The 21,730-nt window shown below is 42.0% G+C and overlaps 1 protein-coding gene, 1 non-coding gene and 1 pseudogene across 2 annotated transcripts; 1 reads left to right on the top strand and 2 right to left on the bottom strand.

Moving 5' to 3' along the window:
* Window positions 1-5,861: 5,861 nt before the first annotated feature.
* trnar-ucg (transfer RNA arginine (anticodon UCG)) lies at window positions 5,862-5,934 on the bottom strand. The gene has a single exon. It is a non-coding gene; the product is annotated as a tRNA-Arg (tRNA).
* Window positions 5,935-6,636: 702 nt separating this feature from the next.
* Window positions 6,637-10,686, top strand: LOC104929116 (leucine-rich repeat-containing protein 3). Its single transcript, XM_010743563.3, has 2 exons — window positions 6,637-6,816; window positions 8,921-10,686. Exon 2 carries the CDS (start codon window positions 9,412-9,414, stop codon window positions 10,201-10,203), a length of 792 nt encoding a protein of 263 aa, XP_010741865.3. The 5' UTR covers window positions 6,637-6,816; window positions 8,921-9,411; the 3' UTR covers window positions 10,204-10,686.
* A 7,820-nt stretch (window positions 10,687-18,506) lies between these two features.
* LOC113748347 (copper-transporting ATPase 2-like) overlaps window positions 18,507-21,730 on the bottom strand; it is a 3,618-nt pseudogene continuing 394 nt past the window's right edge.

Here is a 21,730-nt window from a genome sequence, read left to right as displayed (position 1 = left end):
ACTCTAAAGAAATCAGCAAACCAGCAACTAGAATTTATTAATTCATATGTTATATCTAGTTAGATTAATGTTTTAAGTCTTTACACTAAACTAAGTTAAGCTGTATAGCTGTAGTTTCATATTTAGCAAACAGTGGAATCGATCTGCTCGTTCAACTCTTGGCAAGAAAGAAAGTGAAAAATTCCCAACACGTCAAACTTTTCCTTTAACTTCAAGCGCTTTCACGACATAAATGTGATTATGTAAATGGACCAAATGCTGTATCACTATACTGAACCATGCATCGTCAATGAGCAATTCTGCAATAATTCTTACATTTTGATGTGAACTCAAGTCGTAGTGCTAGCGTTGAAATTATGAATTTGTGTTTTCTTTTTTTATTTTATTTTAAGTTGTCCTGGCTCGTACTTCAATGGGAATGTTTGTCAAATGATGAACTTTGGCGAACTTAGAACAGTTAGCTAATATCTAAGAGGGCCTGTAAAGAACATCCTCAAGGGTATTTCAGCTTTTATACAACTGTTATCAGTGCATGTGTACCATTGAGATGTCTGCTTCAAGTTAGTACACACATGTAAGAATTTAAAATATAATAAAACAAGGATCGCTAATGATTATTAGCACAGTTGGCGCGTGCATTTGACAAAGATCTTGTTGTGTAATATGAATTTGATCTAAGCTAAGCGGGAATATTGACTTGTAAGTGATGGCAGTGTGATTTTAATAACATCAGTATTCATGTGTTACTCAGTGTTTGAAAACTGTATTTACATTTGTGTATATGGCTGAGTATACTTTGAAACAAACTGCAACTAATGCAATAATAGGGTGCAATGTGCAATTATTTATTCAGTTATTTTTAGCATTATTAGGGTAGATACAGGAGGGCTGTTTAGCTTGTTGAAAATTTTAATTTTATCCACTTTCCATGTGGCAGCAACAGCAGGAAAAAAAAGAATGACTAGACTTTTATTTTTTGTTTTTCAGCTTTTGTTTGTGTGTATTGCAGTTTGGGAAAAAAGTGATAGAACTTCGTAAATATTTTCGATTGATTTATTTGCTATGTGCAGATCTATATTAGTTGTGAGTAATTATAGGTTTTAATTTCAAAGTGTTGGTAAGTATAAGAACAAATAAAGTTTCATTTTTTCTTTCTGTGACTTGTTTTTTCTCTGGTTTCTTTTGCTTCAAGAGCTGACACGGGTCTATGAGCAAAAAAATCCCCTTGGGGCATTTTGAATACAGCTAATTATTGTATGGCAAAAGTGATGGTAATCAGATGATGAGGTTTAAATGAGAACAAACGCTAAAATCAGATTAAAAAAAGGCAATTAAATATTACCAGTGATACAATAAAATGCTGCAGAATGCTTAATGTTTAGAGCAGTGGTGATTTAAAAAAAAGATTTGGTGACATTGTGAGGTCTTACAGGTTGTAAAATTATGAATAATGTCTCATAATTATAACCATTAACTCTAATTTAATTTGTCCGAAATTAGAAAATGGCACTATTCTAATCATAGGTTGCTCTCTCACCATTTGAATTTCACCAGCTGCAGTACAGACTGTTAAATAGTTCTCCATCGATTCAGCGTTGCACTTCTATAACATGAGACAGGTTTCACACTGTAAAACAAAAATGTAAAATTACAGTCGAATGACTGTCAGCAGCATCCGCCAAACAAAAACCATAAAATTAAAAGTGAAATATTACAAAGGTACATTGGTTTTGAGACATTTGAGTTCACTTTAAAAACTAACAACGGTCAAATGACTGTAAAATTAAAGTACAATGATTTAATAACTCAAATTAATGTAAAAAATGATGCATTTAAGGATAATTTCAGTCATGGTTTTGCAGAGAAAGACTTATTATTTATTAGAATTATTATGATCAGCTACATTTTTAATTACAGATCATTTTACATAGATTTGTAGGTAATTTAAGAAAGCAGTAAAAACACTGTATAAATATTATATTAATATAAATTAAAAATAAATCAATAATCTGTCAGTATTGGCATGATACTAAAAAGTTTGGTTGTAAATTTGCAGATTAGTTCATTCCCATTAAATTACAAATTTTAAAGGTCCAGTGTGTCTCTATTTACAGAATAACTATGTATTCATGTTCTTTAGTTCTGCTTATACGACTTGAACTGAGCATTAAACATGTTAAAAGTTCAAAAATATCACAGGATATTTCACCGTAATCTCATGAGATATTTGAGCGGAGAAGTTGTTCTGTGTCTGGATTTGTTCTAACACTAAAACGATCCTCAGAGACAGAAAGCTGGTTTTATTATATAGTGTGTGGCAGAGCAGTGAAACCATTTGTAATGCCAGAATACCACTGAGTTTATCTGAAGAGAACACCGAGGCTTAAAACTGAGCAGCAGACCAGGAAGTGTAAGTTTTATGCTGGTGAGATGGGGATGCCCTAAGTTTTTGTGAGCTGGATTCAAGGGCAGATTAAGAATTTCCTGCCCAGAGCCAAGAAGCTGTCTGAGAAGGTAGGCAGGCCATAATCTTTGGCAGAGACCCAACGCGGAGCTTTGCAGTGGATATCAGAGTTTAACGGGGCTGCACCTGCAGCTGACTATGAGGAATCCTGACATGCAACAGTCAGAACAGATTTATTCACATTGTGCTGTTGAATAATAGTCAAGGAGGGCTTTGCAAAGACAACCATAGCTTAGCTATGGATGTATTGAGAGATATGGACATGGCCAACCGCAGAATTACAACAACAAACAAGCTTTTACCACAAATGCCGCCATCATAAAAGATTATTTCTCTGAGTATTACGATTGTTTGTAAGACACAGACGTTTTGTATTTGTTCTTTTTTCTCCAGGGAGACATATATTTGACCCTTAGTGAACTGATTCAGGGTTCATCATATTTCTATAAAGTCTAAACTTAAGCTTTAACTTGCTATTAGTGGTGCACGCAACAACATTTTAGGAAACTTGCTCACTCACTCTCTCCTTTTATCTTCTTAGCTTCCTCCGTCAATGTCCTCTTCGGTCTCTTCCCCTCTGTCATTATGTCCATAGAGGCTGCTGAGCCCAGCTCCTGTTCTGGCACGACACATCAGCAGTCCCTGAAAACCTCCTCCTCTTCTTCTTCCTGGTGGTCGAAATCACCTGTGGTACAAACATTAACACTCCCCCCACTGCTCTGAGCTCACAGTCCAGGCAGCCCGGCTAACAAACTGAACTAACATTAGCTAACAGCAGCTACAGCTTCACTGTCCATCAGGAAAACTCTGTAAATCACAAAGAGTTGAGGCGGAACAGCCGGTGGACATTAGAGGGAAGACCAGAAAACATTATTTCCATAAAATATGATTCATTTTCACCAAATTCAGTGAAATAGTTGGTGGCTTGTGACCCGATTGTACCCAAAAAAACAAAGTTACATAGTGTGAGAAAGTCTTGTTTCTTGGCCAACCCTATCGCCTCAGCTAACACATCGATACTGGGGTCTCCTGGGGGTCGTAGTTTACTGTACACCTAACGTTTTTATTTCTACAATCTTGTACCACTGAGCGTTTTCTAATGCTCGTCTCTTGTATGAATTATCGAACCAGGAATGGTTTTTAACGTCCATTCAAGCCTTGGAAGCGCTCCAGCTGTCTGCCGCCTGATATTCTCAATGCAGAAAATGAGCTGGACTTTCTCAAATAACTCCCTCTACATACAACTCTGCTGGAGCCAGTCATTCACATAATAGACTGCTGTGACATCCAGCTCCTCTATCGATCTGACTCAACATTAGCCAATGATTAGATTATCTGCTGCATTTACAAAAAGACACAATTACTTTCATCCATTGACTTGGACTTTGTAGTGGATGCAACTCAGTTGTTGTCCTTCCAAGACATCCATCTGCTGGATACATCAGGGGGTCTAATCAGGGGGTTGACCTTCCTTATCCGGTCTATCCAACCCTACACTGGGGCAAGGGAGGGCAAAATCTTGAAGCCTGGCATCACCAGACCAATTACAGTCCTGACTGGCCTGACTGGATCCAGGTTGGGTGTAAATCCCTCTAAATCGGAGGGGGATCAAACACATCTGCCAAAGCAAATAAAACCTGACCTCGCTGATTCATCTGGTTCCCTGGCTAAAAATCTTGGCGAAAGCTCTGAAGCATCGAGCTATAACGAAAACAGGACATCAGCAAACTAAGTGGCCTATACACTGTGCAACAGACTGCGCTCTCCTCGAGTCAATTTACCTTCAATAACACTTTAATAAGGGTTCGTCCGAGTGGGTTTGTCCAAAATGTAAAAGCATTCTCAGCTTGGCTTGGCTTGGCATGAACATTGGAGCTGGTCCATGCCGTCACTCAGCATTGCTGTAAGCTGCTTACAAACAACCTTCTCTATAATGCAAAGGATGTCAAAGCAATGACGGCGTGCACATGTAAAAGTCAATGTAAATGTCTCGAGGTCGAGGAGGTTGGGGAGTCCTGTTTTTTTTTGCCTGTTTTGGACATGTGGGGGCTCAAAACATGCTGTGTCCTCCCGCGTGAGCGAAATCCAATGTCAGACGGTCTCTGCAGCGGGAAAGCATTATCAAATGTTCTGAGCATGGCTTTGGAGAGGTCAATATATACTGTAGGGCAGCACAATGCCGCTTTCAGGGAGTGACTTTGGAGCGTCGTCTGTAACAAACCAGGCGTGAAGTGCAGATGGGACAGAGTGCTGTCATGTCGAAACTACAGCGTTGTTTAGATGAAATGATGTGTGTTGTATTCATTGTTTGCATTATAAATATATGTAGATATGACATATACTGCTTACCCGACATTGGCTCGGCTCCATATCATTGGGCTCCCGTGAAGGAATTCATTTAAGACGGCTTACCAGGCAGGAATTTTGCCAACAAGATGAGTAAGAGTGTCAAACTTGGCAATTTAGTTTGACGTGAATCTATCACTCTAATTATCCAGGAGCAAGAGAAACACTTGATGTTTTCACGCGTGCGCTTTGTGTTTTTTTTTTTTTTTACATCCCGCCACAGTAAAGGATGCACGCTAAAACGCTTCAGTGGTCAATATAATCAATGATTCTGCACTTCAGCAAAATGACAGGGGCTGAACTCTGCACATTTAATCATGCAGATGCTTTGCAAAGCGCTGGCCGCATTCAGGTGGTCTTTAGGTCACGGCGATACAGCTGGAGGTACCTGCAAAGGTCTTTTGTGAGAGTGCTCGGTATTGAAGTCCTCCATCAAGGCAGGACAATCATATCAGTGACAGGCAGGACAAACAATCAGTCACAGACAACAGCAGAATATGAGGGAAATAAAGCAGCAGGAGGTTACCAAAATGGGGTTCAGGGACCTCTCCGGGAGACACCAGTTTTCTGTCTGAGAAAATGTGTTTTAGTACAACTCATCATACAGACAATGACAGGAAATATTAAATGAAAATGTGCAAAGAGAGGCAGACGTCCTAAAATCATTAAAAGGAGGTTTAGCTGTCTTTCAAAGGTGGAATGGAGCTTGAAACATTAGCAGGTGTAGGTGAAAATTAATCTTCACTCCAATCAAATATATTTTAAGATATGAGCAAATTATTGAGTCTGGTACAGAACAGAAATTATGTGTCAATCAGAAGCTAAAGTTTCCTCTCATTTATCCTGTTCTTGTTTATTTCAAGTGGTAACCTTCTGCTGCAGTTCCTCAAACATCCACTTGGGGCTGGCTCCAGAAGTGAGTCAGTCTCCGTAAGTCCCCATGTTAACTTCAACATACTGGATAAAAAAAAAGAGTGTGTTAGCCAAGCAACAATCTCTATGGAAGTGAAGTGACGTAATTAACACCTTGCACTGATGTTTACATCCACAACAACCACGAAGGGACTCGAACCCTCAATCTTCTGATTCGAAGTCAGACGCCTTGTCCATTAGGCCACGTGGTCACTGAGTGGTATACAAGTATACTACAGTTCCTCAAACGTCCACTTGAGGCTGGCTCCAGAAGTGAGTCAGTCTCCATAAGTCCCCATGTTTCACAGCAGAAATAAACATGTTTACAGCCTGGTACAAAAAACTGTTTTGGTCTCTGTAGCTAATTTCCCCATTCATGACAACTGTACTGAGGGTGAATTCCCTGAGTGTTAGTGTTTGTACCACTGGGAAGAGGCCAGTGTCGGTGTAACTGGGCTCAGCAGCCTCTGAGGAGGTTGACAAGGAAGCTAAGAAGAGAAAAACAGTGAGCGAGCAAAAAGACGCCGGATAAGAGTAAATCTGGGACTGACTTTTAGTCACTGATGAGAGCTTGGTGTAATAAAAGTCTGAAAGACAAGTTGTTGACTTGCTGTTTTTTGATCATAAGTAATATAATCAAAACACAAGTACAGCTGTCCATATTTAAGACAGTGAACTGGAGGCAACAAATCAGAAAATAACAATTTCTACCCAATGTTATTAGAATTTCATTACATTTTATTTTATAACACTAACAGGTAAAATTCACCTGCTGCAACCTGCTCAGGCAACTACACAGCATCAGTGGAAACATCTGGTCAATAACAGCCGTGACTCACGAGAGGACATCGGACCCGCTCGGTGCGCCTCTGCGCATCTCCACGCACACAGCGACACACACGCAGCTGCTGCTGCTGCTGCTGCTGCAAGCCCCGCACCGACAGCAGGTTGTAAACTGCGATCAAACAGTTGGACCCGGACTCCTGAAGCGGCTTTTATCTGTGGATGTGACTGCAGCCGGAGACGGTTTTTTCTTTTTGTCATTAAACTAAAGGAGCTCCTCCACAGACTGCCTGCTGATGTGATCCTGTCAGGTAGGTAAGTCACAGTCTGAACTCACTTTTTACACACTTTTACCTTCATTTAAATTATTATTATGTGTGTAACAGCTTGTTAGAATAGGTTTGTCTAACATCTTAAGGTCTGTTTTAAGTGCATTTTATTTATCCTGATTAGTGATTATTAGTGCTGATTATTTGGTTTGGACTATAGATCAAATTTGACTTTTCTTCGACAGACAAATCTGTCCATTTAAGCCCAAATGCAACAATATTCAATTTATTAGAGGACTTAAAAAACGGGGAAATATTCATCAGACCAGTTCAATTGTTGCTTTAACTGATTAACTGGCTAATTGTTTCAGCTCCATGTCCAATTTAAGTAGGTTTACAAATGCAGTATAGTGTTTTAGGATTTTAGGATTAATCCCCTCTGTGGCACACCCTTCAAAATAAAGGTTCAAGTCTGAAGCAGAAGTGGTTTGTCATGATGATGCCATAGAGCACTGATTCTCTCTCTGGTGCCATGTGGAGAAATTTCTGAAATACTTTAAAATACATTTTCATATAATAATAATAATTAATTATGTTTTGCATTGCAATGTCAGCCTGCTGTGAGCGTATACTGCCATGATTAATTAACAACTAAATTATGATGGCAAGATATGAAAGTGGAGGTCAAATGAACAGTTCAAAAACATTAAAATCTTGGCTCCAAATGGGAAATATTAGCAAAAGAAGAGCACCCGATTTAAGCCAAATTAGCTGGTTCAAAAGTCAACAGCAAATCATCTTCTTATTAACAATAAACCTGCCTCCTGTGCTTTAGCTGATTGTAAAGTCACGATGGTGGCAGTTGAGATGGTGTAAAAAGTTTAAGAAACACTGCCGTAGAGGAACATTTTACCACTTGGCTCTTCCCAGAATTTAGTGTAAATGGTACTTGAGTTAATTCATGGTAAAATATATAATAATTTAAATTAAAATCCATCTATTTCCTTGCACTTACCCGGCAGCAGTAGTCCCTCCAGCAGGTTCTGGGTCTGCCCTGCGTTCTCACACAGCCACAAGATGATAGGTCAGGCATATAGCTGTTCCTCGAACGTCCACTTGAGGCTGGCTGCAGAAGTCAGTCAGTCTCCATAAGTCCCCATGTTTCACAGCAGAAATAAACATGTTTACAGCCTGGTACAAAAAACAGTTTTGGTCTCTGTAGCTAATTTCCCCGTTCATGACACCTGTACTGAAGGTGAATTTATATACAACTCACCTGTTAGGTTATATTAATGCTCAAAGTTATGCAGGATTAACAGTGTGGATGCTTTGATTGACAGGTAGGTGCCGTTACAGGTGGCTATTTTGAGCAACCAGGTGTCATTCAGCCGGATTCAGGTCCACTGATGATCCACGTCTTTGCCAATTTTTGGATTAAGCAATATGGCGGCTGCCAGAGCCACCACACTGAGCGCCAGAGCATCAGTTTTTCTCAGAGCGTACAATGTGTACAGTGCTCCTGCAATAATCTATAATATATTCCTATAGTCATACCGAGACATTTAGCTTATCGATATACATTCCACAACATAAATCATCTTTATCAAAAAGCTGTTTCATCCTTATCAGTTGTTCTTTTTTTTGTGGGTATCTTCCAGCCAAATGTTGTCGTTTTAATTTGCATCCTGACCTTCACTGCTCTCACATGCATGCTGTTCTTACAGAGTACAGACCGTTTTTTTATTTAATGACAAATCACTGTTTCAAAGTTCATCTGATGCATATTAATGAAGCCCACACCTTGTTTAATGGTTTGTCACTTTCTCACAGGGACACACTCTTTGCACCTGTACTGCAGGAACATGCTATTATTATGATAATCTTGAACTTTACTCGCTTCGTCACAAAGGAGGACGACTTCTGAAAGGGGAGAAAATGAAAATTTCACTGAATATGTGCTGGAAGATGACCAGAAAATTAACAAGATAAAAGTGATTGTGAGCACACAGGAGGTTAACTGCACGTCGTCAAAGTGTTATTGAAAGTTTTAACAGCATTTTCAAACACTTTCGAACTTTCACAAAAGACTTGACATTTTCTCTATCTCACTTCCATCCTTTTATCTTTCTCTCTTTCTCAATCACAGGTTTTTTTCCAAGAAGACGCCTCCTCCCACCCTGGACTTTGAGATCTCATTTAGCGAGTATGCAAATCTTCGGACATTTGCTTTTTTTGTGTTGGATAAGGGCCTGGATTTCTGTAACTGTCGAGGTAAACGATGAAGGATAATGACCAAGAGAGTGTTAAAAAGGCCACGTTTAGACAGACTAACGAATGAAGCTAGTTGGGATGCCAGTGCAGAGGGGTCCAGCAAAAAACTGCAGGGTGGTCTGCCAAGAAAGTTGAACCTGGCTCAACTTTTGCTGCAGCATAGCGTGACATCATCCAGCAAAGGCACTGCGTCGGCAAATCAAATGCATTCAACTGCACATTTCGTGTCATAAACTTTTGTGCAATATTTTGGCACCAGACGAGCCTTTAAATTCACTCAAACTGGACTGAGTTTGGATTGGATTGAGTTTCATGCCTCACACAACCCCAACAACGCAGGGCTGATTTCAGTCTGAGCGTTTGCTAATGGGGGCCTCTCAAAGGTGCAGGTCATCCATAAAGCCTTCTTCCCGTGGTCCTCTTTTGTTTGTGGGAACATTGTGGCTACTGTCAGTTGTTATAATGACACATGCTTGCCCTAAGATCTGTCACTGCACGGACAGGAACGGCGTGGTGGTGCAGTGCACCTCGCGCAACTTGGAGAGCATCCCACCAAACTTGCCCAAGGACACGGTCGTTCTCTTGCTTTCGTCAAACCGGATCAGACACATCCCAAAGGAAGCCTTCACAGACCTCCACCGCCTCAGGGAACTGGACTTATCTCACAACGCCATCGAGAGCGTGGAGGTCGGTGCCTTTCAAGGAATTTCCGAAAACCTACGGACCATGGATCTTTCAAACAATCACCTCAGCAGCCTCCCTAAGGACACCTTCGCCAAGCTCCACGCCCGAATCCGTCTGTCCCAAAACCCCTGGCACTGTGAGTGCTCTTTACAGGAGGTGCTGAGGGAGCTGAGGCTCGACCCCGAGACGGTAAACGAGGTCAGCTGCTACACATCTGTGCAGGAGGAGTACGTGGGACAACCGGTCATCCAAGTCTTGGACTCGGGGATCAACTTTTGCAACTTCCACCACAAGACGACAGACGTGGCCATGTTTGTGGCCATGTTCTGCTGGTTCTCCATGGTGACAGCGTACATCATTTACTACATCAAACACAACCAAGAGGACGCCAGGAGGCACATGGAGTACCTCAAGTCACTGCCCAGCACTTCCCACATTAGCAAGGACTACGACACAGCCAGCAGTGTGTTTTGACTGCGTCTGAGAAAAGATGCAACTGTACCAATAAATCTAGATGAAAGTGCACCAATGAATATGTTTACGGTATATAAGGAGCATTGATGGATGACAGCTTTGCAGCACAAAGACATAAGGAAGGGAAAACTCATCATCATCAAGTACAAGCTGGAAAGTAGCGCCAGCTCCAAAATCAAATGAAGGTTATACTTTCAGCTCATTAAAAACCTTAAATGAGGGACCAACAGGAAAAACATTCAGAGGATTCAAGTCTCTTTGTTTTCCTTCCCTGGTAGATGTGGCAGATCATTATTTTTCAAACGTTATGTATAATGCATAAAAGAAGACGAAGCCCCAAGCAGTTTTGCATGTTCATCTTGCCAGTGAGATGAGACGAACCTGAGAGCCACTTCAGTGTCAATCAGCGTTCGGGGAAATTAGTCAAGCTTCAGAAAGAAATATCACTTCTAGGTTGTTTTTGTGAGGTGTTATGATGTGAATCCTAACTGGGGACTTTGAGGGAAAGAGCTGTTTATTATCTGTTAAATTCCATGTGAATACTTCACAGTGTTCTTAATGTAAAGAGTTTGCATTTTTCAGCCAGTAGTGCATATATTGTGGCATTGAACCCTTTACTTTACATGTACAGTCAAGAATTGCATTTCACGCTTGAACACTCATCACTTCACTTCATGTTTTCCTTCAAAAGGCAACAAGTTTGTCACTTCTGAGAGTCAAAATAATCAGTTCCTGTCAGAGAGATGATTATATGCAGCTCAAATAGATCTTACGGGTTTGTATAAATTGCAGCTAGGTAATATTTGTCAAGTTCAAGAAAGTAGAAAGTAGTCACACGACAGCACATTACATTCTTGTTCAAGACATTGGGTGACAACTTACAAGGAAAAACATGAAGGGAAACCAAAGTCAATTTGAATCATGCAGTTTGTTGACATATACTCAATGGATCTAAGTTTCCTCTTTTGCCTGGTTGGTTCAAGTGGAAACAAATGCTGTGACTTCATTCGTCAGTGCCTTTCAAATTGGTTACCATTGCAAAAATAATAAAAACATTTTCTGTTTAGCGACAGATTTAAACGTGAGATTGCTTGACATTTGCTTGACCCATGCATCCATTGCAACGTTTCTCTTTGTGGATCTTTAACAACGTGACACCGTTCCCTCCTCCTTTCAATCAATCAATCAATCAGACTTTGTTGGTAAAGCATAAAAAGATCGTTCTTGAATTTGCTCTCAGGTCTTCAGGGAGGCTTTTCCACTTACGTGAACCATTGTAATAAAATGGTCCTCACCGTGGGCTGCTACCAGAAGACCTGAGGGTCCTTGAGGTTTCAAGGGTTAAAAGCAAATATGGTAAACTGATGGGACCAAGACCATTAAGAGGTTTATAGACCAATAAAAGGATCTTAAAATGGATGCTGGAGCAGACAGATAGTCAGTGCAGAGACCTTATAATTGGTGTAATGTTTGTTTTTTTTGGTTTCTAATAAAAGATAAGGTTTTTACTTGTTGACAGGGTTTTAATGCTTCTCTGAGCTTCAGTATTCAGTGTTTTGGGTCAGTTTCCTCAGTCAATGTTTTATCACAGCCCTATTTCTTTGTTGTTGTTGTTGTTAATTTGGTGTATTTCTGAATAAAACCTTGACTTACTGCACCTTCATGTTTTTTCTAATCATTTCTCTCTGGTTGTATTCATGCTGAGCTGCTGTTGGTGAATAATTTGTCTCAATTTTGTTTTTCTTCTTTCTTCTTTGGACAATAAAATGAAACAAAACTTAACATCCATCAGGATTTTCCTCCTCCTCCCCCTCAGGAAATAATGAATGTTTGAATCTTGCTCTTGTCAATAAATATGCCACAAGTTCAGACGACTTTTAAACCTCTTGCACAATCTTTTATCAACTCTTTGGCAGCTGTTAACACACTCCACACCATGAAATCCTCCAGATTATGATGAAAAATACCCACAGCTCCAATTGTGGAACCCATTTATCTCCTGCTGCATAGATCTGGACGAGGTAGAGTATTAATACGTGTCCTGAAACCCAAAAATAGTTTCATCCCACTAACAGTTCAGATCCATAAATCTAATGAGCCTTTTGTGCAAGATGTTTCAGGGAGGAAGGTGGGTGCATTTCAAAAGGGACCAAATTCAATCATGTCAAAGTCTCTGAGGGCTGACAACGTCTTCTGTCATACCTTTGGAGCCACCTACAACAATTTTATTTTTGATTTAGTAGCCAGATTTAATCCTTAAAAACCTCAGATTCATCTCACCAACTCAAAACAAACCAAATGAGTAAAAAAAACAGACCTCCCAATTCTCTCCAAAACGCTTGACTATAAAGTTGCTGAGAGTTCAATCTTTTGTGTCACGTCACAAAACGCCAACATCCATCCACCTCTACCTGTCCCTGTAAACGTGGGAGCTGATAGGGTCCCTGTATATTTGTTCCTCTGAATGTGACCTTCATGGATCAGCAAACAAGGAGCTGGAACACCTTGCCCTGACTGAAGTCAGACTTTAAAGGGGAGCTTACCGAGAGAGAGAATTCAACCACGAAGGGTGGTTGTGGTTGTGGTTCTGATAAATGACCTCCCCCGGTTAAAATGGGTTGTCGAGGGCACTGATTGAAACTATTTAAAACAACATTTAACGTGACATTTCTGCAGGAAGAAATCGAGAATTTGTGTCTTATTAATGAAATCAATTAGGTAGCTGCTACAGAGATATGATAATGTGTCAGTTGTACATTCAACTTAATTTTTTCAAGTTAGTAGAACCACACTCTGACATAGTGTTGATGTTTCCTCAATGCATGAAGAGCATCAACCACGAAGGGACTCGAACCCTCAATCTTCTGACCGAAGTCAGACCTTGTCCATTAGGCCACGGGGTCACCAAAAGTGCTAAAAACCGCAGTTCTGACTCCAGAAGTGAGCAGTCTCCATGAGACCCATGTTAAAATGGGTAGCACAGGTAGCTGGAAAGGGTCGCCAAACTGAGCCACAGTGTTGCTTTCCACCTTGAGGTGAAAAGAGAAACGCAGCTTTAACTGGGATTTATCAATTCAGTTTGAAAGTGACTCTGAACGTATATCATTGTTTTTTCTTACTGCTTCAACAATTGCTTCATTTTATGGTGACGACATTGTGTCCTGATTCTAGCTTCTTTCTTCCTGTCAATGCATTGACCTTGTAGATCTAAAATCTAACAAACAAACCTATCTCTCCTGTCAAGACGGTAAAACATTAATTACACTCCATATTACTTTAGTCTTAACAAGTCCGGGGGCTGTGCCGTACCCTTCTAATGAACTGAAGATTAAATTAGCAGCATACAGCTGAGGTCAGAGTGTCTCCTAAGTTAGGAAACTCTGGCACTTCATTAGCGTTACATAGGACCAGAGAAACACTTGGCAGTGCGCAGACCATTGCTATCTGAACTGCCAAAGTTAATTTCGTGGAAATTTCCTAAACAATTGGTCTTTAATTTCAGACAGAGGTAGACAAGGACCGTCTGATGCCATCAGCTAATGAAGCGAATGGTTGAAACTCTGTCTACAATAGAAACTTGACAAGAGGTCTTGAGTATGTACAAAAGAAGATGAATTATTCCACGTTGCTCTCACTTCTCTGTGTCTCTGTCACACCGACTTCTTACAATGTTGACTACAAACACACATACATCCACTTCACCTCAATCGGTCAGAGCTGATGCGTGACGCGCACCTTCATGGATCACTGTTCGAGGTTCAGACAACCTGCAGAAGAGACAGAAGAATATTTACTGAGGTGTCCGTAAGTCGTGACCTGTCTGACTCCCTGGTGATATTCCAGCACAGCTAGACTTCTTCTCCAAGGAATAATTACATTTTCTCTTCTCTCAGCGATGGGAATATGTTTTAATGTAAGGTAATGTCATTGAGCTGAGGTGCATCTATCATGTCGGGAGGTAACCTTCAGAGTTAGGTGGGCACTACGCAGTGATTCATGCCCTGCTGATCTCTAGTCTCCTCGATCAAGTGTCAAAAAATACCACTGTGTAAGTCCTCAAGGTGTCCAGATAACTTAAGGACAGGAACCTCCTCTTTTCCTCTCACAGCAAGCCGACAACAAAAACTGAAACGCCTTTGGTGTGACAGAAAATGTCGATCAGTGTGACAGATGTCACACAAAAGGACGAGGTCTCTTCAAGAAGCATTTTAAATAATTAAATAGGATTTGTTTAACTTATTTTTGTGCTTTGTGCTTTTATAAGATGTCATAAAAATGTGAGACTGATATTAAAAGTTTAAAGGCGGATGATTTTGAAGTCAATCCTCTCGTCACTTAGTGGTTAAGGTGACTCCTAAAAAGTCTTGTGGTCCTTTAATAAGTTTATTAAGGTAATTAGCCTAATGTGTTGTTTGTCCTAGCAGAGTCTGCTGTTGCACATCTGATCCAATTAAGGTAGACACCTTAATTGGATCAGATACTTAATGACACACTTTCATATTCAGTGCATGCTTGTGCACACAAACAAATGCTGAATGGTTTTATTCACATATAGATAGAAAGCAAATCTCTGTAGTGAATACAAACCCCGTTGTTAGGATATTTATGGAGCACATGAAGTCTCAGATGATTATTGGTCTCCACGGTTGCACAGGGAGTACGTGCTAACGAGCAGGCCCCTGTCAAGTGAATGAATGTTTGTCTGTCACCACATTTATGCATCCTCTGGGCAATATGTCAGTGACTTTTAATAACGAGTAAGGCAATCACTGCAATTGACATAAACGTTGAGACCTTGGTGGAGTCTTTTCTGTTTAGGATGGAGGACGCGGTGTTGGGTTTAGGAGGAGGAGGAGAGGGAATGGATTCACTATCATTGGTTTGCACAGAGGTTGGTGGATACTGACAGAGGTGCATTCAGTTCAGGATGAATTCACAAAGATATGAAGCTGACGTGCGTGAGTGTGTGTGTGGGTGTTAGATAAAAACAGAATAATCTCTGAGATGCAGTTTTATAAATGTGTGTATGCTGGGTTTTGAGATACACCCGTCCAAAAGACGTGCAGACTAGGAGCACTGAGTTTGAGTTCTACACAGCCCTAGTGGCCTAATGGATAGGACTGGCCTCCTAAGCCAGGGATTGGTTTAACAGGCCAGGGGACTAATGGAGACTGACTCACTTCGAAACCGGTCTCAGTGGACATTGAGGAAATGCAGTTTCCTTGCATCACTCAGTGACCACGTGCCTAATGGACAAGGCGTTCGACTTCGGATCAGAAGATTGAGGGTTCGAGTCCCTTCGTGGTGAATGCTCTTCTATGCATTGAGGAAACATCACACTAGTCAGAGTGTGGTGCTACTAACTTGAAAAAATTAAGTTGAACTGTACAACTGACACGTTATTGTATCTCTGTAGCAGCTAGCTGATGGATTTCATTAATAAGACACAAATTCTCGATTTCTTCCTGCAAAATGTCACGTTAAATGTAGTTTTAAATAGTTTATATTGCCACTTTTGTATGCGTAATTGTAACAAACATACTGTGTACATATCCCAGCATGCATCACATTTCAAATGTAGCCCTCTCTCTTTATATTCACCTCGTACTTCACTGGTACCGAACATGTGGCCCCTTAAAATGAAGCAACTTCTGCAAACTCTTCAGCTAACTTGTGGTCTCATGGCTCAAAACATTCAATCTGAGCAAGTAAAAAAGTGATTAGTTGATTTCAGATTGCACCATTTGATGTCTGCCAGAGGTTAAAGCACAATGTATCTTTTTCAGATCTTTCTTCTCCTTTTAGTCATTTTCTCAACCCTTCAGATGTATTTCGTTGCCCTGTGTCGGGAACACTGACATGTCTAACTGACAGACAGCGAGGCCTTTGAGGTTTTGTTAACTTCACAGCTTTGTTTCCTGTTTTGAAGCATCATTAAGATTCAGCACAAAACAGATACAGACTGGAACCAATCAGTGCCTCGGCAACCCATTTTAACCGGGGGAGGTCATTTATCAAAAGCTGCTGCAACCCCTGGACACAACAAAGAGCTCGTTTATATCTGTAAAGGAAAAGTTAAAAACAGCTCCATCACAGCTAAGTGTACCTTTGCAGAGTGAGGCGTTTAATCCCTCTGGGCCCCACTATCTTTTCCGCCTCGAAGCTCTCGGAGGGGATTGTATTAATCCTAAAGTGTCATAAAAAGTCATGAAAATATAACCGCCCTCCTCTGGGTAGGACCATTAGGACAACACACAGATTTAACCAAAGGTTGAGTTAAGCATTTAACGCCCGACACTTTAAGCCTTAAGAGATGTTTATTATTATGTGACCTCACCTACAGTGCGGGATGGAAAACTTGACGTGATCCTCTTTGACTTTCAAGTTGTCAGAGGATTTGCATGCTCATGCTTGAAGTTGAGTTTCAAAGTCAAGAGACAGGACCACAGATCTTTGACAATTCCCCCCCCACACGCCCCGTCTACCTCAAAAACTAAACAAATAAATAAGTGAAGCTGACACTTCTCATCGCTGCAGAGGGGGCATTTTCTAATGCTGGGACTGCATGCTGAAGGGATGTATGAACTTGGCACGATTACAGATGCACAGCGGAGCAAATCCTCCCGAAGCTAAGTTTAAATGTTTGGGAGGTGATTTAAACCACTAATAACAACGGGATGCATCAATAATGTGGTGAAAGGTTCAATGTAACTGTTACACGATAACTATATTTTCGTGATATATATCACCTAAAAATTTTTATTACCTTAGAATAGCCTTTCATATCTCATGGAGCTTAGCCCAGAAAGAGCGCATATGTGAATAGTGTTTTGCAAGTGGCAACATCTTTGAATCAGGATGTGTCGGCAAGAAGGAACTGCAGTTCTCAAACAGACACTTGAGGTAGGAACTCAGTGTACCACAACACATGAAGGAGCAATCAACCACGAAGGGACTCGAACCTCAACTTCTGATCCGAAGTCAGATGCCTTGTCCCATTAGGCACACATGGTCATTGAGTGTCAACAAAGTACTGCAGATCCTCAAACGTCAGCTCAATATTAACCACCATCCAACAAGCAGCATCTCCGTGGCTGTGAAGTGATGCCAAAACTGCAGTTCCTCAAACGTCCACTTGGGGCTGGCTCAGAAGTGAGTCAGTCTCCATAAGTCCCCATGTTTCACAGCAGAAATAAACATGTTTACAGCCTGGTACAAAAAACAGTTGGGTCCTGTAGCAATTTCCCCGTTCATGACAACTGTACTGAGGGTGAATTATATACAACGCACCTGTTCACATTATATTAAGGCTTAAAGTTCTGCAGGATTAAGCATGTGGACACTTTTGTTGACAGGTAGGTGGCGATAGAGATGGCTTTTTGAGCACCCAGGTGTCACCGGAGCCTCCTCAGATCCACGCTTTGCCATCATGAAGACTACGCCCACAATATTCTGTCATAGTTGTGTACAATCGAACAGAAGCTACAGTTTTAAGCCAAAATTAAGCGAAATGTTCCTTAACTTACCTGAAATGAAGTGTGTTTGAACAGATACAGAAAATAATCAGCTTTCTGACCTGCTGAAACTGCACAGGTGTAACGAATAAACGCAACGAAGTCTTCCAACATGCACATCGTATGTGGTTGGCTACACCTGTGCGTCTCTGTCATGTCCCTAAAGCTGATATATCTATTAAAGTGATTGTTCCTGGTTAACTTTAGACTCCATGAATTTATCATTTGATTATCTACTTCATTAATTATCCTCTCGGCTCCAAATAATAGTCCAGAAATTCTACCCTCCTTCTCTCTTCTTTGTCTTCTAAATGCAACACACGATTTTTGTCTTAAGATGAGAATCTGAAAGCGACGTGGTGAAAAACATTTTCCCTGAGCTTGACTGACAGTTTCCATCAGATGAACTGACACAAAGGTTTTCTAGAAATGTTGATTTTCCCTCTACAGCACATGAATTTTTTATAACACAAACTCTCACACAACAACACAGCTTTACTTTGTGTATATTGGAAAAGTACATTTGTACAGCATGACTTGTTTTGAAGATTATCTTCACTTTGGTGCATTAGCAGCTTGATTTTTAGACTTTTACCTACGTGTGTCACGCCAAATAAAAGCACTTTAATAATCTATTTACATAAATACATAGAGTCTTTCTTCCCTTATACACATTGAGGTCCCCTGCAGTCTGGTAGTCCAAGAGGGAGCAGCGTTCCTGCTTCTCCTGGACAGAGTTAATGGACGGTCCCTGGCTGGAGAGGGCGGTGGGACGGCGACGGCTTTGGCTCAGCTGTTCCCGAGCTCTGACGGAGAGAGCGGGGCTCCCGCCGCGGGGCGTCCAGACCACAGATGTGTGCTGATCTGCGACGAGCGGACACCCTCATTTGGCCCTGCGCGCGACCTCATGCAGCTCCAATCGAGGTTTTGTCTTGAACTGGAAGAAAGCGCAAAAGTTAACTGATTTTGGTGAAACGGGATCATATTTTATGAACAATTTAAATTTTTTCTGGTTTGCAACTGATGTCCGCCATCAACTCTCTGTGATTTAACAGAGTTGCTACAGACTCACATTCTCAGCAGTAAAGACGACAGAACCACCGAAACAGACGAGGCAGCCATCGCAGCAGCAGAGCCCATCCAGGGTTGAAGCACGAGGCCGGCGGGCCATGAACACACCTACAACCAACAGAGGAGAGCGTGCATGTTCACGTCACTGCAATATTGATGCTATATATATTTTTTGGTGTACAATCCGCCACACCTGCAGCAATCGGTATCCCCCAGGAGGTTGAGATGAGTGCGAAGACAAAGTTGATCCTGATCCTCCTCACCGTCTTCTGTGACAGCTCGATACGGCCACCCACGTCCAGCAGGTCGTTCTACGGGAGCGTTAACAAACCTTAAGATCAGGTGGGTTACCTCCACACGTAGTCCCACACAGAGTGCGCCACTTACCGCGATCAGAACAATGTCGGCCGCCTCGATAGCAACGTCGGTGGCCGTGCCGATGGCGATGCCGACGTCAGCCCGGGCGAGGGCGGCGAGTCGTTGACGCCGTCTCCCACCATGGCGACACGCAGGCCTTTTTCCTGCAGCTCTTGGACTTTGGCCACTTTAGCGACGGGCAGCACCTCCGCAAACACCTTCCTGATGCCCACCTGCACACAAACCAGATCTTCATGTCACATTTTATCTTATATTATAAATATTCACATGTAAAACTTGTGTTTTACCTGTGCAGCGATGGCTTTCGCTGTCCGTCTGTTATCTCCTGTTATCATAACCACCTCAATGCCCCTGCTGTTGAGCGTATGCACCGCTAACGCCGACTCTGCCTTCACCGTGTGTGCGATGGCTAACAGGGCACACAAGCATGCTACAGAGAAAAAGTCGTAACGATCACAGACCTACAAAAATACTGAAGATATCCTGAGTGTTGTCCTTTGTATTCTCACCGTCTAGAGCGACCAGGATGGCGGTCTGGCCCTTTGGTCTCGTGGCTGGACATGGCGGCGTCGACGTCGGCTTCGATGTGGGTGGCCGTTCCTCCTCATCCACTCCCTGTTCCCGATCAGGACAGAGTACGACAAAGGCTCGTCTAAAAAGCAAAGAATCAAACTGGATGTCTCGTTTTAATGGATAAGACGTTTGAAAATCACAACCGGCTCGCACTAAATGCAGTTTTTTGGCCAGTATGGGGATTGAACCCATGACCTTGGCATTATTAGCACACACTCAGCTGAGTTAACCAGCCTGGACCACATGGTGGATAGTCTGACAAAAAGACTAAATACTTCAGCTGCAGAGCGAGGAGTTTGTTTATGTAGTAAAACCAGCTGATGTCTCGGCACCAGACACAACACCAACACTGAAGCCATCGCACCTGCAGACGAGGCGTCGCCAGAAGAGAGGAGGCTGCTTTTCATGGTTGTGGCCGCCCGGCAGCAGGAAGCGCTCCTCGCTCTGCTGCTCCAGCAGATTTCCACGTTGGAAACCCGGCAGCTGATCCACAGCCGGGCACCGCCTGGAAGTCCTGGCAGTAGCCCAAGATGCCAGAGCCCAGCTCCTGGTATGTGCACACAGACGGATGATCAGAGGATAAAAAACACACTCGGGGCTGTTAAGGCGACTTTGATAGACCGCTCGACTTGACCTTTGCAGTGGTTTTGGCGACCGCCATGCCCAGAGGTGCTCGCTGCTGGCCTCCGTGTGCCGACCACAGCCAGGATCTTCCTCAGGGGCAACGGGCCATTTCCCACAGCACCAGCACACGAGTGACCCGCGGCACCCGTTTGTATCGTGCCGGTCTTATCAAACTCACTACACGGATCTAAAGGGGACGAAAAAACACAGCAGAGTTGTAAATCTATATTCTTTTTGGTTTTTGACAAGAGGAATTTTGTCTCTCAGGATCTTATTAAGAAGAGAAATGGGAAGATGTGCTTGTTTGAAAGTTATAATTTGGTCGAGGGGGAAATCGAAATGTTATCTACCTGTTATCCTTTATTTACACTTTTAGGGGTATTTTCATGATCTCACAGTCTACCTACCGTCATAAAAAGTTTTGCCTGGAGCAAAATCAAGTCCAAGCAGTGTGGAAAGGTTGAACAATATCAATTTTTGTCTCTGAGATCATAAAAATACTTTTGAAGAGCTACAAACCCTGCAACAGGTGGACGAAATAAACGGATTCAAAGGTGACAAACGGGTTAAAAGTCACCAAAACCTAAAAGTGTTTTTAATCGTTGGGGGATTTCTAGAGTAGCTGCAGGTAATAGCAAGCCACATGGTTGTCACTGGTTAATTAGACCGCGAGTGATCGGATTAGACGTGAAACAGAAGTCTTTTATGAGTGTGACACACAAATCGTGTAATAAGAGAAGTATCACTTCCACTCGAAGCTGCACGTCCACAACCAGGAAAAAGCGACATGTGTTAACTTTTCTCTCATAAACTAACAGATTTTTAAATCATGCAACTGGGCTTCTTGCTGTTGCATGGATGTAAAGTTCATTGCCTTATGGGCCATCTCCAGCGGCTCGCTCCTTTAATCAGGATCCCGTTCTGAGCTCCACCCCTGTGCCACCACACCGCTGTCGGGGTTGCCAGCCCAGAAGCAGGGGCAGGCGATGGACAGAACTGTGATGGACGCCTGGAAGGCAAATCGGGACGATGACTCGGCGTTGGAGATGTTCTGGGTTATAACCCTGGCGAGGAAGAGATCATCTTATTATCAAGCTTTTTCTTTTGAAACTTTAAGAAAGTGCTTTTTTTTAAAAAAACATTCATGTACCGGGAAGTTATCCTTCACATGTGAAGTTGACAAACCCGATTGCAAGCCAGGCCACCAGTGTTAGCACCGAAACGATCACGATGAATGGCACAAAGTAGCCGCTGGATCTGTCTGCAAACTGCTGGATGGGGAGCCTGAACAAACACAAGAGAGCGTCAGGAATCATCTTTGATAGTTGAAGTTGAAGAAGTGGCTGGAAAGTAAAGATCAAACTGTG

The sequence above is a fragment of the Larimichthys crocea genome, chromosome XIX, assembly GCF_000972845.2.
Source record: "Larimichthys crocea isolate SSNF chromosome XIX, L_crocea_2.0, whole genome shotgun sequence".
NCBI classification, from domain to species: domain Eukaryota; kingdom Metazoa; phylum Chordata; class Actinopteri; family Sciaenidae; genus Larimichthys; species Larimichthys crocea.
The sequence above is the reverse complement of the archived record's forward strand: the minus strand, read 5'-3'. Positions and strand labels throughout refer to the sequence as shown.

What these genes read in the sequence shown, in the direction of transcription:
- LOC104929116 (XM_010743563.3), top strand. Translation starts at nt 9,412, where the DNA reads ATGGGGGCCTCTCAAAGGTGCAGGTCATCCATAAAGCCTTCTTCCCGT.